The sequence below is a fragment of the Lycorma delicatula genome, chromosome 9 (genome assembly GCF_047948215.1).
Source record: "Lycorma delicatula isolate Av1 chromosome 9, ASM4794821v1, whole genome shotgun sequence".
In the NCBI taxonomy this organism is placed as follows: domain Eukaryota; kingdom Metazoa; phylum Arthropoda; class Insecta; order Hemiptera; family Fulgoridae; genus Lycorma; species Lycorma delicatula.
Window position 1 is genome coordinate 44,202,322 of NC_134463.1, and position 16,708 is coordinate 44,219,029.

Consider the following 16,708-nt stretch of genomic DNA (forward strand, 5'->3'; position numbering starts at 1 on the left):
TGCCTTCGATTTTACCACAATTATTTTACTTCAGACACTGCTGCTTGGACAATTAAATTAATTATATGCGCTAAGCAAGGAATATGGTGTAGCTGACAATTGCGAATAGCAGCTTTTAAATTGTCACTAACAACTGATCCTATTTTTCAATAATAGCCCATTCATAGAATTTACCATAATTCAATGGCAATGTTTTCAGCGGTGTGTTGACTACACAGATTTCCATACAAGTAAGTAATTGGGTTTTTAAATTACATTCATGGTCAATGAAATGGATATTTATGGCCGTATAATTATTATTTGAAACTGTTGTCCAACTGTCAGTGGTTATTGCACATGCTTCTATATTATATGACTTACGAATCCCACAAGCAATTCTATCATATAATTGTGGAATTAAACTAGTTGTAGTTGTTTTCCGACAAGGAGGCGAATACCCAGGGTTTAACACGTGAACAACGTCTTGAATTCTTCAACTCAACGAGTGAAATAGGTTGATATTCTTTAGTTATTAACCTAATTAATTGAATATCTAACGCCTGGCTTTTACTTTGAGGAACAGGTTTTGTAACAAAGGAAGTAAGGGACAACTGTTGGTGTTTTTTTTTTTTGGGACAAAGATGTTGGATGCACAGAAGGATTAGGCGATTCAGGTTTATTAACGTAAGGGCTAATTGCTGCGATTCATTTGGTTCAGTTGAAAATAGTAATCTGGCAATAAGTATAGATATTTTCTAAACTCATCCCTAGATTAAGATATTGGTCATTACATTTCTTCTTATTAAATCAAACGCAGAGAAAAGTAATAATATCACTTTAAATTTTTTATTAGATTTTAATCCACTGGAAGAATTGAAGAATGAAAATAAGAAAACAGGTTAAGTATTGGATGTATATTTCAAGTTAATAATTATATGGAGATGATCCAAAAATATATAATTTACCATGAAAATGTCAAACAAACAGCTCTTAATTTAATTCATTTTTGATTTTTGGGATGGATGAAATAACCATACATTTTGTTTTTCTTCACATTTGCTATTCCACTATCGATGTTTTCTACAGGATTTTATTGGTGCTAATTCTGCTGTGATTTGTTTAAGGTTGCTGAATCTTTGAGTTAATCAGTGATTGTTATTTTTTCGGTTGCTTTTTTAAAATTTTCATTCTTGATCCGTTGGGTAGATTCTATTTTTTATTAGTTTTGGGGCTTTGATTTATTGCATTCTTTGGGGAGTAAATTTAATTTTAATTTTGACTATATAGTGGTCTAGGCCTGTACCTACTGCATGGAGGACTTTTACTTTGTAGATCTCCTTGTGCTGGTGTTTGTCCATGTATCTAGTTTCCATTTTCTTTTAGTGTAGTCGAGGTGTTTCTAGGCTTTGAGGTTTCCTTTTGAAATATGATTTTGAGATTAGATTGTTATTTCTGCAGAGGTCGACGAGTCTCCGTCCATTTTTGTTAGTTTTCTTTTGGGCAGGCCATTCTCCGATGATGTTGCTGTATCTTCTTTCTCTGCATAATTGAGTGTTGAAGTCTCTGATTAATTAACATGGTTACTGAGGATGTTATTTATAGTCAGGTAGACTAGATCCAAGAAATCTTCTGTTTCTTTATGGTGTTTTGGAGAATTATTTTTATTATTAGTGGGTGCATTGGCATTTATTACAGTAATGATTTTAGGGAGTGTTTATATGGAGTTTATTTGGACACTGACCAAAAATGTGGGATATTTTTCATCATCACTCTTACCAGGGATACCTTTGTAGAGCGACTATATCATTGAGTATCCATGGTTTCCTGGTCTGTATTTCTTATTTCCTGCAGACCTGTGATGAAAATTTGTGCCAGTTATTTTTGGTTTACCAGTCTGCATGAGCAAATTTACATTGTGTGTGGAAATATACGTTATTTCCTTTGGTTAGATTTAGGATTTCTCTTGTTCGTGTGTGTAGTGTTGGGGTATTCCATGCCTCCAATTGCATGTTATCATCTAAGTGGCAGCCCACTGTATCGAATGACGTCTTCTCTGAACTCTGGTGTTGCTTGGTTCAGATGGAGAAGAATTCCTTAAATGACCTTTCATGATTGATTGTGCTGGGGGTCATCACTTATGGTGAAATTATGTTCTCAGTTACAACTCTGCAAGTGAAGTTGTAAAAGTTATTTACAAATTTCTCCTATTTGTTCTGGATATTCATGCGCACCTCAAGGAGGCTCAATCAACTTTTAATAAAGTTGTTATTTTAGAAAAAAGTTACAAAGTCTGATCCAAAACATAATGCTCGACATGTTCTTTATTGCTAGTAGTCCGAATACATTGTGGGGAGCAACTAAAAAACCAGAACCATTAGAACAGGTGCTGATTGTAATCCCATGTCGTCTATCTGAACTTAACAGGTAACTGCATAATACAATTTACATTGACTTTTGTTCTATGTTTACGTACCAATCAACCTATTAACTTTTATATCACTATTCAAGGGAAGAAATTCCATAAAGTTTCAGACTGAAAGGATGGAAAAAGCTGCTTAAGTTTAAGAGGGTCTCCATTCATTTTTTTCAGTGATATACAGAATCCAAAAGCTCAAAAAAACATCAATTTTTTTACAGTCGTAAGATAAATTTATTTTCACAGAAATAACTCATCTATGTGAGTGCTTCCATAACAGTATGCACCTGGCATCTTTCAGTCTATAATCAGACTTGATAGCCAGTTATTTTTACACGGATTTGAATACTAGATCGTGGATACCTGTGTGTTCTTTGGTGGTTGGGTTTCAATTAACCTCACATCTCAGGTATGGTCGAACTGACTTACACTTTATTTACACTCATACATATCATCCTCTGAAGAATTATCTAAACGGTAGTAGTTACCGGAGGCTAAACAGTAAAAAAAAAGAAAGGTCAAAAACTGATTATTTATATACTCACTTGCAAAGGACATAATGGAAGTTGAGTTTATTGTATTGTTTTCTTTTTTTTTCCATAAGTTTCTAATAAATTTTAATATTATTGATTTAAAAAAGTTTTTTTTTACCAACTTTTCCGAGAAAAGGTCGGTATTGCTTTAGGTCGCATTCTGTGAGTTGGGGTGAAAATGAATTTTCTTTAAGTTTTTAAGATATGAGGAGTATGAAAATATCATTCACTTAATTTAGATACATTAATTTTAACACTTAATTTCATTTTTTTCTCATATACTGAATGATTCCAAAACGCACGGTAATCTCTCAGAAGGTGATTCTATAACCAAAAATAAGAAAAAAAGTTCATATAAACGTAGGTCAGAAAAACTTCGTTAGCGAGTTTCGGCTCACGAAAAATGCTTTCTCCTACCTCTGGGAAAATAAATCGTATTTAAAATTCAAGGGATAAATTTGCTGCTTCGTTAGTCTTTTATCTAAGAAATTGAATAAAAGTGATCCCAGACCTCTATCTCACTTAGGTTTAAGAAAAAAAGAGTTAAAATATCAAAACGTTTTATCGGAAAATACACTTTTTTAGGTTTGGAATAAAATAACTTTCTTAATTTACCAATAAAAAAATAAAAATCTCTAGTTAACTTTGTAGAGAATTTAATTCTGAGAAAATTGGTGTAAATAACATCTGTTAAATTAAACACAAATTTGAGATGTTAAACTTTAATGAAAAACAAAACATACACACATATATATAGCCAAAACTCTATATATATATAGTTTTTGCTTTTATAGAATGCAGTATTTTTAACAATAATATGAATATTGTTTAAAACAGTATTATAAATATTCTATAAAACAATACTGTTCATTAAAATGAAAGATGTAATAGAAATTAATTAGACATTTCAAATAATTAATGAATAACTTTTCTTGTTTTATGAAAAGAAGACCAACATGCTAGACTTATCAAATGCTTGTGAAATATCGAGGAATACATTGAAGCACATCTTATGGTTGTTTTAAATTTTTTAAAGAATTCTGTGAATTTGCTCTAAATCCCCTGACTAACTCGAACATCATGTTGGAATTCCACCCCTGATGGTATGGAATCAGGTCATTTATAACTATAAAAGATTGGTTGTAGGCATACAGCTCCTTTCTTTTTCCTGTTTAGCCACCGGTAATTACCTTTCAGATAATAGTTAAGAGGAAGATATGTATGAGTGTAAATGAAGTGTAGTTTTGTACAGTATCAGTTCGACCATTCCTGAGATGTGTGGTTAACTGAATCCCAACCACCAAAGGACACCGGTATCCACGATCTAGTATTCAAATCCGTGTAAAAATAACTGACTTTACTAGAACTTGAACAATAGAACTCTTAACTTCCAAATCTGCTGATTTGGGAAGACGCATTCACCATTAGACCAACCCGGTGAGTTTAGGCTTATAGCTCAATATAATTAAATCTCACTTACCTGTTTAATTGTTTTACGAAATACAGCCAACATTAGTAACAAAATCACAAACTTTGACAATGTTTATTTTTTACAACAATCTGGACAACTTACCAAGCAAATGGGAAGCAAAAAAAAAAAAAATGGAAAAAAGGATTTAATAACATTCTAAAATGTAACTAGATTTAGTTGAGTTGTTTCAAAATGTTCTCTTTGATAAGACCAATTCAGATGATTTTATTAACTTTCATATTTCAAATTTTTAATTTTATTTAAGAATTTGATAGATTAATTGGTGGTGACATTCCAGAACTCACCATCACTTTCAGATGGAGAGGTTAGATATTTTTCAATACTATTTTTATTCTGCTAGCATCTGTGATGGGAATGATTGAAAGATGTCTGGTAGATACCATGAAAATTTCCAGCTTTTTTTTATTAGCATTATCCCAAACATCACTTTTTATTAATGGAGGGGCAATTTGACACAAAATTTTGTTGTTTGAAAAAGTATCCTTTTTAGATTTCTTGAAGCATTTCAATTCATTCATATATTTGATGCCTGGATCTGTCAAATGTTTTAATTTTTTTTTTTAGCAGTAGCTAGTCTAGTTGACTGGTATTTCATAAATAAATTAATATTTTTATTTTAAGTTTGGATGACCAAGCTGCTTATAATATATGGTGCTGAAAATACCATTTATAATAGCCCTGGTGACTTATTACTTAAAAGAGGGTAAAAGAGAAGTTAAATATAATCTTCACTAAAAATTCTAACAATTTCTAATCACTAAAATTTACAATTCTCTAACTTGCTTGTATTTGAGAAGTGTAAGGAATTTTTCAACAGAGTAAAAATATTTTTTGGTTAAAGACTGTTTTAGCATTTTTATAAAAATCTCATTTATCATAGATATCATATGGTAATTTTTTTCATGAACTTTGGCCTGCACTGTGGAATTGATCAGAAAATTATCAGCACTCATCTTTCACTTTCCACTTTAAGAGATGTAAGAAGAGAAAAGGCCATAAAAACCTGTCAAAAATTATTCCACTCTGATTTTATCATGTAACTTATGTTTTGAATTGATTTTTAGAATTTAAATAATATCCATAAAAGGAAAAACATATTTATTAACAAACAAGTAATAATTACTAAAATGATTAACAAACAATAATAATTACCAAAGGATTGTCAGAAAGTACAAAACTACTGTCATAAAAAAGAAACTGGATGTAATTATTAAAGACTTGCAAATTATTGCTTTGAAAATGAAAATGGTGTGTTACACTTTTCAAAAAAGGTTTTAATGAACCAATAAAAAGGGATCGTGTTTCCACTTAAAAGCATCAATAAAACTTACAAGTGCTTCCACTGAATCATGAAATTTCTGAAAAAAGAAAAAGACATAGAGAAACTCATCATGTTTTAGGTAAAGTAGGCTACTCTTCCAGTAAAACATCTGGACTGGTACAAATCGATTTTAAGTTCTGAAAGTTTTGCAGCTGAACATAAAAATGGTGAAGAATTGTATGTGTTTTTGGAAGAAGACATTTGTGTTAAATTTAATAAGGCTGATTTAAAATGTCTGAAAAAATCTATTTCTCAAGAATCACAAAAAATTTATGATCAACTATTGCTGACTGGAAAGTGTGTGATAATTATAAATACCACTTGTGTGTAAATACAAATTGAGTTCTCAATTTGACTATAAAAAGTATTATTTTTCTTTGAAGTAGATTTATAGCCAATTTTTTTCCACTGTTTATTAAAATCTCAACCTATTTTCATAATAATCAATGAGTTTTCATTTTGTTTGTTTGTTGCATTTGGCAAAACATTAATGTAATTGTGCTGTTATGATGGTAATACTTTACCATTTACCCAATCTTTTTTAACACATCTGAATTAGGAGGAAGGATTTACGAAGACATACAATTCACTTTCCTGCTGTTTCAAAAGTGACGGTGCCAAAATTCAATCAAATTTTTCTCGAATATTCTTTATTATGGGTTGTGGTGGATATTTATAATCAAGAAAAGTAGGTACATCTTGTCCTTTAAACCACATTTCTATTTCACCATATTATTGTTCTGTGTAATAAATATCCAGCGTTCAAATTTAATGACATAATGGCATTAATTTAAATGTTTTTTTTGCCAAAGGCATATTTGTTCTCTTATAAAAATAAAAAAACATTGATTATATTAAATAAACAGAAAAATAACATCAAAATGAATCCATTTAATTGTTTTTAAAATGTATTCTTACTTCATTAATATTATATACTTTTAAAGTTTTTTTTCCCAAGTTTACTGTTTTTGGAGATCATAATATTCTATCCAAAAAGTGTTTTATCCTTGACTGCTTATTATGTGCATGTTTTTTCATGAAAAAGAGATTTGTCAAATCTTTTACTCTTACATTAGTTTGAGTCTTACATTATTAATCCATTAGGCTAAAAAACTGTTTAAATGCCTTTAGAATCAATAAATGTTTTAGGAAAAGTTTTTTTTAAAATGAAAATTTCAAAAATAAACATTACATGAGTTTTTTTTAGTACTGCCACAATTTTCCTAACTGTGACAAAACATGTTTTTAAAATTTGCTCCTTTATGTATGTATTATTTTTTTATTTATTTTACTAATCTTAAAGTGGTTAGCAAACGTACATGGGTAAATGGTCTATTTGATTGGTACTGAAATTGTTTATTTAGAATATTATTTTTGTCAAATTAATTGTGTTTGTAAATTTTATATTGTTTAGTTCAACTTTTTTGGGCTGGGTAAGAATTTGTACTTTTGATTAATATCTAAATAGATATTTCACTTTTGTGAAGTGATTTGCAAAGATCAATTCTAATGTTTTATGTAGTACTTTGTATAAATGTGATCTGTCCATAACCAACTTACTGTGCATCAAATTGGTCAGAGCAATCGATTGGAGATTCATTATTGTGACCAATTGTGTGCAGGGGTCCATCCAAATTTGTGGAAAATATTTTTTGGTATAGCCTTAATTTCATTTAGAGATTTTTACTCTATTTCATCAACCATCAGAAATTTTTGTCCTTTTAATGTTCTCTTAATCAGTCAGAACAAGAAACACTTGAAGGCTGCCATGTCTGGAGAATACGGAGGCTGTGGGGCACCAGTGTAGTGTTTTTTTGGCTAAATAATCATAAATTAACAGTGAAGTGTAAGCTAGAGGGCATTACCATGATGCTAAATCCAAATATTTTTTGCTCGCATTTGTGGTTGTATTCTTTGGACAGACTCATTCATGTAAACAACATAAAACTGCTAGTAAAACTGTTTATTGACTGTACAACCTTGTAAGAATTCATAATGGATGCCACTGTAATTGGGAAAAAAAACACTAAGCAGAACCTTAACATTTAGTTGAACTCTGTGTGCTTTTTTCAGCCTTGGTTTTTCTGAAAACTTTCATTAGAATGGTTGGACTGTCATTTCAATATCGTAATTCTACACTTACATTTCATTACATGTTTTAATATGTAATGAAACGTTTAACTAATTTTGAGTCATCAGCGATGTCAGTTAATTATTCTGTAATGTTTTGCTGTGTAATTTTTATTGAAAGTTCAACAGTATTGGAATAAATTTTGTGCTACTAGTTTGATACTCAAAGTATCAGTCAAAATTGTTTCACATAAGCCATAAGAGATTGCCTCTTTTTCAGCAATTTCTCTAAAAGTGTTTTGATATCATATTTTCCTTTATTTTGTCAATATTTTCATCTGTTGTTGATGTGTCAGGTCATCTATTTCTTTTGTACCTTCAATGTCTTAATAACTGTCTCTTCAATTAACATTTATTGAAATTGTACCATTCATAAACCCATGGCGTCAACATTACATCCTTGCCAAAAGCTTTCTCTAAATTCTTTTATCACTTCATTGCATTTTCCATTTTTAATACAAAATCTATTGCAAATCTTTTGTTCCATCATTTTCAAACAAAATAAATCACTACTCATAATTGTTGCCAAATGTGAACTATGCATCTAATATGGCTGAAAATATTGATATATATATATATATATATATATATATACATATATCATTATATAGACATGCTGCCATAGCATGGGGAATAAACAAACATAGATGAAAATACAGTGTGTGAAGAATTATAAATTTCTCATTTTTTTATCACACTTGTTTTTTTTTGGTCTGTTAGTTATGTAATTTAAATTGGAAAAATAATAAACTGTGCGCAATTTTAATAGTAAATAAAATAATTATTTTGAATCAATGCATTTCTTTTAAAATTTTCAAGGTCAGACAATGATGTTTGTTACATTCATGAAATGTTCATTTTTGTGTAGGATACACAGAAATAAAGCAAAAAAAAAAATGTATTTTCATAGTCACTAAAATATAATTTTTTTAATAAAAAAAAAATTATGTGTATACAGATACAATACTATCAAATACTTATCTACGTTTGACAATGATGAAATACAATAAAATTTGTGTAATATTTATATATAGCAACATGCGCTAAGTAACTCCAATTACAATAAAAATTAGAAAAACCTTTTATTTTTAAGCATTATTAATTTAAAGCTGATAATAAAACACTACATGTATACAACATAGACATTCTCTTAAATATATTTATAACCTATTAATATATTTTAATTAACTCAACAGCATACAAATCCTAAATAAGACACAACATTTCATAAATAAACAATACTGTCATTTACTTTTTGTACTATTTTACTCTTTAAGCGACTAACATCACAGTTACAGATTACAAATACATGTAAAATAATTTTAATCACAATCAAAGTCCATCGTTACTTATAGTCAACTCAATTTCATTTCATTCCCATAAAATTTCCAAATATATAATTATTATGGTATAAAGGTGTAATGTTACATAAGTACTAAAATATTAATCATATAAGATTTACATTAATTTTGAAAAGCTGTTCGGCTTAATGTACATGAATTCCAAGTCGATATAAATCACTTCCCGTGGTGATGTTACATTATAATACTCATTGTTTTATCTTTTACAATTGATCTGGTTATTTTCAATATGAATCTTCATAACTGCACATCATTTTACTTCACCACCGAGTGATTTGAAATTCTTTCCTTGTAATGCGTTTCTGAAAGCAAAAGAATTATTTTTAATACACTTATCTAAATAATATACAATATAACTGCAAACAAGACAAGGTGGAAGAGGAGTATTTTTCAATAGCCCCACACAAATTAATAAAGATGATAAAGAATGCAGGTTTATTCTATGCCTCCAGAAATCTTTTCCTAGTAGAAAACACTGACAACATGGCAAAGTAGTATAAGCATTTATAAATATTTCATATTTTTCATATGAATTTCATATTTTATATGATAATTTCATATTTTTTCTTCTCTTAAGAGAAATAATAAGGAAACTGAATGCAGAAGCATTCTTCTATCTGTGCATTAAAATTTTGTAGATGTCAAGTACTAATGCCTCTACATCTGTAGTGATATTTCAAATGCTGAGTCACCATTAAAAATAGATATTATGTTATATCAAGTAATACCAGCATTAAAAATATAAAAAGCATAAATTCTTCATAAATCTGTTTTTATTTCATTTAGGGACTGCAATAATTCTTCCAGCACAAACTCTCCATACAATTTAAGCTACTGAGTGAATTTTATATATAATGAAGCACATTAATAAAATGTTAAGCTTGTCTTCATTATTAAATAGTTACTAGCCTATGTATATTCCCTTTTAAAATGAAATGTCATCTCTTGGGGCTTCCTCAAGTAATCAGAATGAGTTTTTATGAAACAAAAATGGGCTCTCATATCATTATGCTCATACGAATGAATCATGCAGACTGTTATTTAGAAAATTTTACATGTTAACTTTTAATTATGTTTATATTTATGAATGTGCAATCTTTGCTAAAAGGAAGACTCTACTACTTACTCTTAACTAGTAATAATAATAATATCCACCCTCAATAAACCAAACAATGGAACTCTTTTCATACAATTCACAAGAAGATTAAATAATTGATAGGAACTTTAATCACATCTATTTTTTTTTTATTATAATTTGTTTTTATATTCATGATTTATCTTAGAAGACATGATCTGTATAATATATTATGTACTGATCAAAATAAGAAAATTATTTATTTATCGATGGGACTACCATTGATAAGGGTTAGCAGATGCGTTGCAGGAAGACTTCAGTTTTTAAAAGTTTGAATCTGTGGTATAAAAGTTTAAAATGTAACAACTTTTTTAATGACTACAGTACACTTTAATTTAATATGAAAGTTATAAAAACTTTATTTGATTCTGCACTAGTTTTTACTATAAATCAAGCTTTTTTAGAGATAGTTGCCAGGAACATACAATTTTACTGCACCATTAGATGCGATATAAGGGTTTGAATTAAGTTTTGAAGGATCTTTATTATGATGAGTTCAAAGAGTTGTGAAATTTAAATTGTGCTTGACATTTTGAATATTGTTTATACTGGAATTTGTGTCTGAGATCATGTTTTTCAACATAAGTTTAAAATCTTAATAAAACTGCCAGAATTGAAATACTCATATGTAACTCTTCTAATTATCTCAAACAGTGTAAACTTTCAACTTCCAGAACTGAGCTATATGGATTAATCAACATTCTACTTTAAATAAAAGATGACCTGAATGAATTATGAATTATAAGTGATGAAATATTTAGCTGAAGCTAATGGTCCAACAAAACACGTAAAGCCAAATTCTAAACAAATCGCAGAACAATAACATAAAACACATTATAACCTCTGTATCAATCATTTTAACTTCCTATAAGGCCATATAAAAAGTAAGTAAAATAAAATATATTAAATTTCTTAATGGTTATGTAGATCAAAAAGTTTGAAAATTATACTTTTTCTTACAATTTTCTTCACTTTTTCCTTCTTCATGTTTCTCTTAAATGTTGTTAGGCGTAACATGAAGAGCCTGAACTGCTATTGAACAAATTCAATGTTGGCTCATTTTATGTGTTGCATTAGTATCTTCAATACTAGTATTGAGAAGGAATCCAGAAAAAATTAAAAGTAAGAGCATTCATAGATTTATCTTCAGCATATGATGCTGTTTCTAGGCATGGACTACTAAATAAACTAATAGGGGTAATAAAGTGCAAAATCTTTTATAACATTATCAATGAAATGCTGACAAATAGACAGATCACAATACATCTTGGTAAGACTCAGAGTAGGTCAAGAATATTAAACAATGGCTTGTCTTAAGGATTTGTTCTTGCACCTTTGTTGTTCAATCTAGACTTAAGTGTCCAACTACCTACTAGATCCATAAAATTCATGTATGCAGATGATACTCCCACTGCACAATATTAAACATTCATACAGTATGAGACAGAGATTCAAATGATTGATAAGGTTGATGAAATCATGGAAAAAATTGAGCAAGACTGGCACATTAGCAGTTGTGATATCAGTAATGAATAAAATTTGACCAAAAAGCAGTTTTAAACTATTTGAAAAGGAGTGGATACAAAAAAAAAAACTTGATATTTGGGTGCCATATGAATTAACAGTGAACAATTTAATGAACCGAATTTCATCTGCAAATCATTGCTAAATCAGAATGAAATTGAATCATTTTTAAAATGGCTCATTACAAGGAATCTGCAAATTATTGCTAAATCAGAATGAAATTGAATCATTTTTAAAATGGCTCATTACAATGAATTAAAAACTATATCACATATGATAATAATGTATGCAAAAGAACGTGGTCGAACAAAGATGAAGCTCTGCGACTAGTGGCAAGGCCAGAAAAATATTGATGACAAGAAATATGTGATGTATGGGGTGAGATTGGAAAGGGGTTTAAAGAAATCGTTTGACCGGGTGGTAGTACTATTAATTGCTGTGCTTGGCAGTAATTCTAACTTCTACTGTCAAGTGCTGGGAAAATAATAACAGCTGGTCAAGTAACTGAAATAAAGCAATGTACAAATTCTAATTTCATCAGAACTGCCAAAATTTAAACTATATGTCTATCCTGCAACACTTTAGAATTTAGCATAATTAAAATCTATATTGCAACTCTCTAATTAATTAAACAATTTTACAACTTATTTAACTAAGTAAATTTAAATTAGAAAAAAATTAATTTGAATTTAAACATTGATTATAACAGATAAAATAATGAAAATTACTTACACAGTATGTTTTAACAGTAAATGGTCCAGGTCATGGTCATTGTAATAAACAACAAAATCTTTTGGTTGCACACCTTCAAATACAGCAACCACACTAGGTTTTAAGTTATAAAAAAATAATGGCTGTTTTCTTTTTGAAAAATCTTGTGTTAAAATTTCAATTACCTAAAAGAAAAAAAATTTCTATAAAAAACAAATCATATTAAAAAACACCATTTTGTATTAAAATAAATGTAATATAGATAACACTTTTTTAAACTATAAAACTTCATGAACTGAAATAAAAATGTATAATTTTAAATGATAAAACAAGTTAGTTACTAAAATGATAGTCCGTCTGAAAGTATTTGTTCTAATGACTAACAAAACTGAATGATAACAGTAGAAGTTGTATAATTATACATAACAAAATATTTTTTACAGAAAAGTATTTTCAAAAAACCATGTTTCAAATTTATATATTAAAAAAATAGGAAGACCAGAGTATAAAAATATAAGTGCACGTAAAATTATGAAAAAGTACAAAACCATATAAAGTATGAAACTGGAATAATTATTGAATTGGGGAATTAAATCTTAAAAAAAAATACTAACAAACTTAACAATTACTATAATGAATCTAAAATATATTCTATAATATATATTATTTCTGAATACATCAATCCAGATAACTACAAAAACAAGAAAAATAGAAAAACTGAAAATAGAGTGGAAAGAGAGATATAAAAAAAGAACACCATTTTAACTGGAGATAAAAGATTTTAACACTATTTAAACAGAAAAGTGAGAAATGTATCACATTTTATTAAATATAATTTTATTTTGAAATAAATAAAATATGCAAAAGAAAAACAATATTTAAATGTAGAGAAATCTTTTAAAAAAATTGAAATTCTTTAGAAAAAATTAAATGTCGATGCTTTTAAAAATATCCATACTTAACCTCACTATTTGAAGCAAAAATAATACCTGCCAATCACACACCTGTGTCGTCTGACACACTGGATAGTATATCTGTCATGTAGATCCGCACAATCTGGCATGTTTAATAAATTTGTGTAATTAATCATTAGCTTTCTGCAGTCATCTTTACAATTAGTTGACAGATTAAGCTAAGGAACTAAAACATTACTTGTTTTCTGTTAATAATAGAATGTAATTAGATATTTGTTTTAAAAAATATTTGTAAAAAAATCTTTTGGAGAATTAAGCCTTTGAATACTAAAAGAATCTGCATACAACTTCCTATTTTGTGATGAACAACATAAAGAGGCATTAAAGAATATATCTTTAATGCTTCTTTATTTTGTAATTTAAAATCGGAGTTCACAAATGGCCAGCTTCCAGAGAAAAACTGATGTTTACATGAAATGTAAGAGTATTATTTTTATAACAATAATAATATGATCATAAAATTCCTTATTCCTCTGTGTTTGCATGTCCATCATTGGCAAGATGCAAGAGAGGAAAATATGTCAAAAGGCACTACATATCAATCTGTTCAGTTAAAGTGGTTCTTGAACATAAATTCTTATGAATTTTAAAAGCCTGCAGAAGTGGCTCTGGCAAACTAAAGCACACATAACATCATACACAAATATTATATTAAAAATTTTACTTGCGTTCAGAATGAATAACAAGCAGTTGATGTCAATTGTCCATAAAGTGTCATATATGCTTTTCAATACATTCAATTAACTGGCCAAATGCACTTTCTTTTTCTGTTTAGCTTCCGGAACCACTGTAAGATATTACTTCAGAGGATGAATGAGGATGGTATATATGAATGATGAAGTGTAATCTTGTACAGTCTCAGGCCGATCATTCCTGAGATGTGTGGTTAATTGAAACCCAACCACCACAGAACACACCGGTGTTCTGATCGTAGATACCGATCTACGATCTAGTATTGAAATCCATATAAAAGTTTACCTTTACAAGGATCTGAACCTTAGAACTCTTGACTTTGAAATCAGCTGATTTGCAGTGACAATTTCACCTGTAGAACAACCCAGAGGGTTGGCCAACTGCTCTATAATTATGTATAGGAAATAAATTATTCTTAAAATTATAATATTTTTAAAATTAAATTATTTTGATTGTAATTACCTTAGCTGCAGTAAAATCAGCACCATATATATGTGAACAATCAATTACAACAGGAATACCCTGTTTAATGCTGTGTTTTGTAACTAATGCACTAACATAATCAACAGATGGAAAAATAAGACATCGGTCTGGAGTCAACAACAGATATTCAACACCACCTCTGCTCTGGAAGATTAAATAAAAATATATATTAATCCTTAGGTCAATAAATAAATATAAAAAAGGAAATAAATAAAAAAGCAGATTTATTGCATTGAATAAATAAACTTGACCAAAGAACTGGCTATCTAAAATTGAATTATTTATTACTTGCAGATTATTTCCAATTATTTTATTAATCCCATTCTTAAGATTAAGATCAGGAAAGAGACAATCAGTAAAATTGGATTATACATATTTATCGAGAAATAGATGGCACCTCTTTTAACAATCTTAAACACACTAAATACTGCCATCAAATTATTAATACTGCTACAATTTTGTGTAATTTATCTACTAATCAGATAGAATTAATATTTTTTTAAAACAAATTTAGTGAAATTTTTTAATAAATGAAAATTAAATAATGTTATGATTATTAGAAATACATTTATCAATATTTTTTTTAACATGTTTACATTGCTTTTAAAATCTTTATTTTGAATTAAATAGAATGATTTCCACTTATTAATTCAACTTATTTAGAAAATTATTGAAAAAAGGAAACATTAAAAATTACTTGCTTTTTAACCCTTTATATGGCAAAAGTCTGGGATACATTGAAATTTAGTTTTCTTTTGTTCAGATACTAACTTTTATTGTATATTAAGAGCTTTTATCATTTTTTTCAAAAAATGTTACAATTTCATACATTTTTGGGTGGGAAATTATTATTCCAGTGGATATTCTGCACAATTATGTTATGTTTTTGTTTAGTGGGATAATATCTTCCCAATTCCTAAAATAACTGTTATTCTAAATTTATTTCTACAACTAATTACATACTTTGCATTATAATGTAAAGAAATCAAGAACAGAAATTAAATAAATAAACAAATTTTAACCAAACAAAACATTTTTATTGATAGAAAATATTATATAAAATGTTACATATAAAATAATAAAGTATATAGTATATACATGTATAAAAATTTTTTAAATGTTGCAACAAAATTAATAACGAAGAAAAAATAAAACTAAATAAGGTTTACTCATGAAATGACATGGAAAAATCAGTTGTACCTTGTATGAAATGGTCTGAAGCAAGTTTTACATAATGCTACATCACAAGTGACACATATCATATTGCTTATTTTTGCCTTAATCTTTGTAGAACACAACACACACCTTCCTTATATATTGATTTTCTGTTGATGATCTCCAACATACTAAGTCTGATAGTGTTTTCTACTGTGGAGCAACCAGTTGGAGCATTCCTCTTTCTAGCACGCCCACTTCCAGTGGAAACCCCCCTTTTCTTTCATGAAGTAAAGCTTCTAACGAGGCCATTTACTAAATCTGATCAAAACTGTAGATGAGGTATTAGTTTCTTTTTACTTCCTTATATGAAGTAAAGGAAGTATTGTGATCGCAAAAAGATTTGGTTTTCAGATTTCAATGGAAATATCCATTTTGACTAGTTTCAGCGTGATGTATGTGCGTACGTATGTATCTCGCATAACTCAAAAACAATTAACCGTAGGATGTTGAAATTTTGGATTTAGGACTGTTGTAACACCTAGTTGTGCACTTTCCTTTTTGATTGCAATCGACTTGACCAAAAATGTCCAAAAACACCCAAAATCAAAAAAATTTGGATGTTGGACTTTTTCTTAACTGCAGTAATAAATCCTCATTGAGAGCTTTTCAACGATATATCATAGGTGGTACTTATTTTCATTAGTTCCATGGTTATAGCCAGATAAAATTTTGATTAATGAAATGTTTGGATCGTATAAGGGAAAGGCACATCGGTTCGAATTTGACTTCTTTTCCTTT

The 16,708-nt window shown here is 28.7% G+C and overlaps 1 protein-coding gene across 3 annotated transcripts in view; it reads right to left on the bottom strand.

Moving 5' to 3' along the window:
* Nucleotides 1-8,934: 8,934 nt before the first annotated feature.
* Nucleotides 8,935-16,708, bottom strand: part of Esp (Epidermal stripes and patches) — a 148,861-nt gene continuing 141,087 nt past the window's right edge. For all 3 annotated transcript variants that reach the window (XM_075376214.1, XM_075376215.1, XM_075376216.1), the window contains 3 exons: nucleotides 14,732-14,896; nucleotides 12,624-12,787; nucleotides 8,935-9,534 (listed from right to left, as the gene is read on the bottom strand). In XM_075376214.1, coding sequence (XP_075232329.1) covers nucleotides 9,483-9,534; nucleotides 12,624-12,787; nucleotides 14,732-14,896 — 381 coding nt within the window. In that variant the 3' untranslated portion in view covers nucleotides 8,935-9,482. The remainder of the gene's footprint in view (nucleotides 9,535-12,623; nucleotides 12,788-14,731; nucleotides 14,897-16,708) is intronic.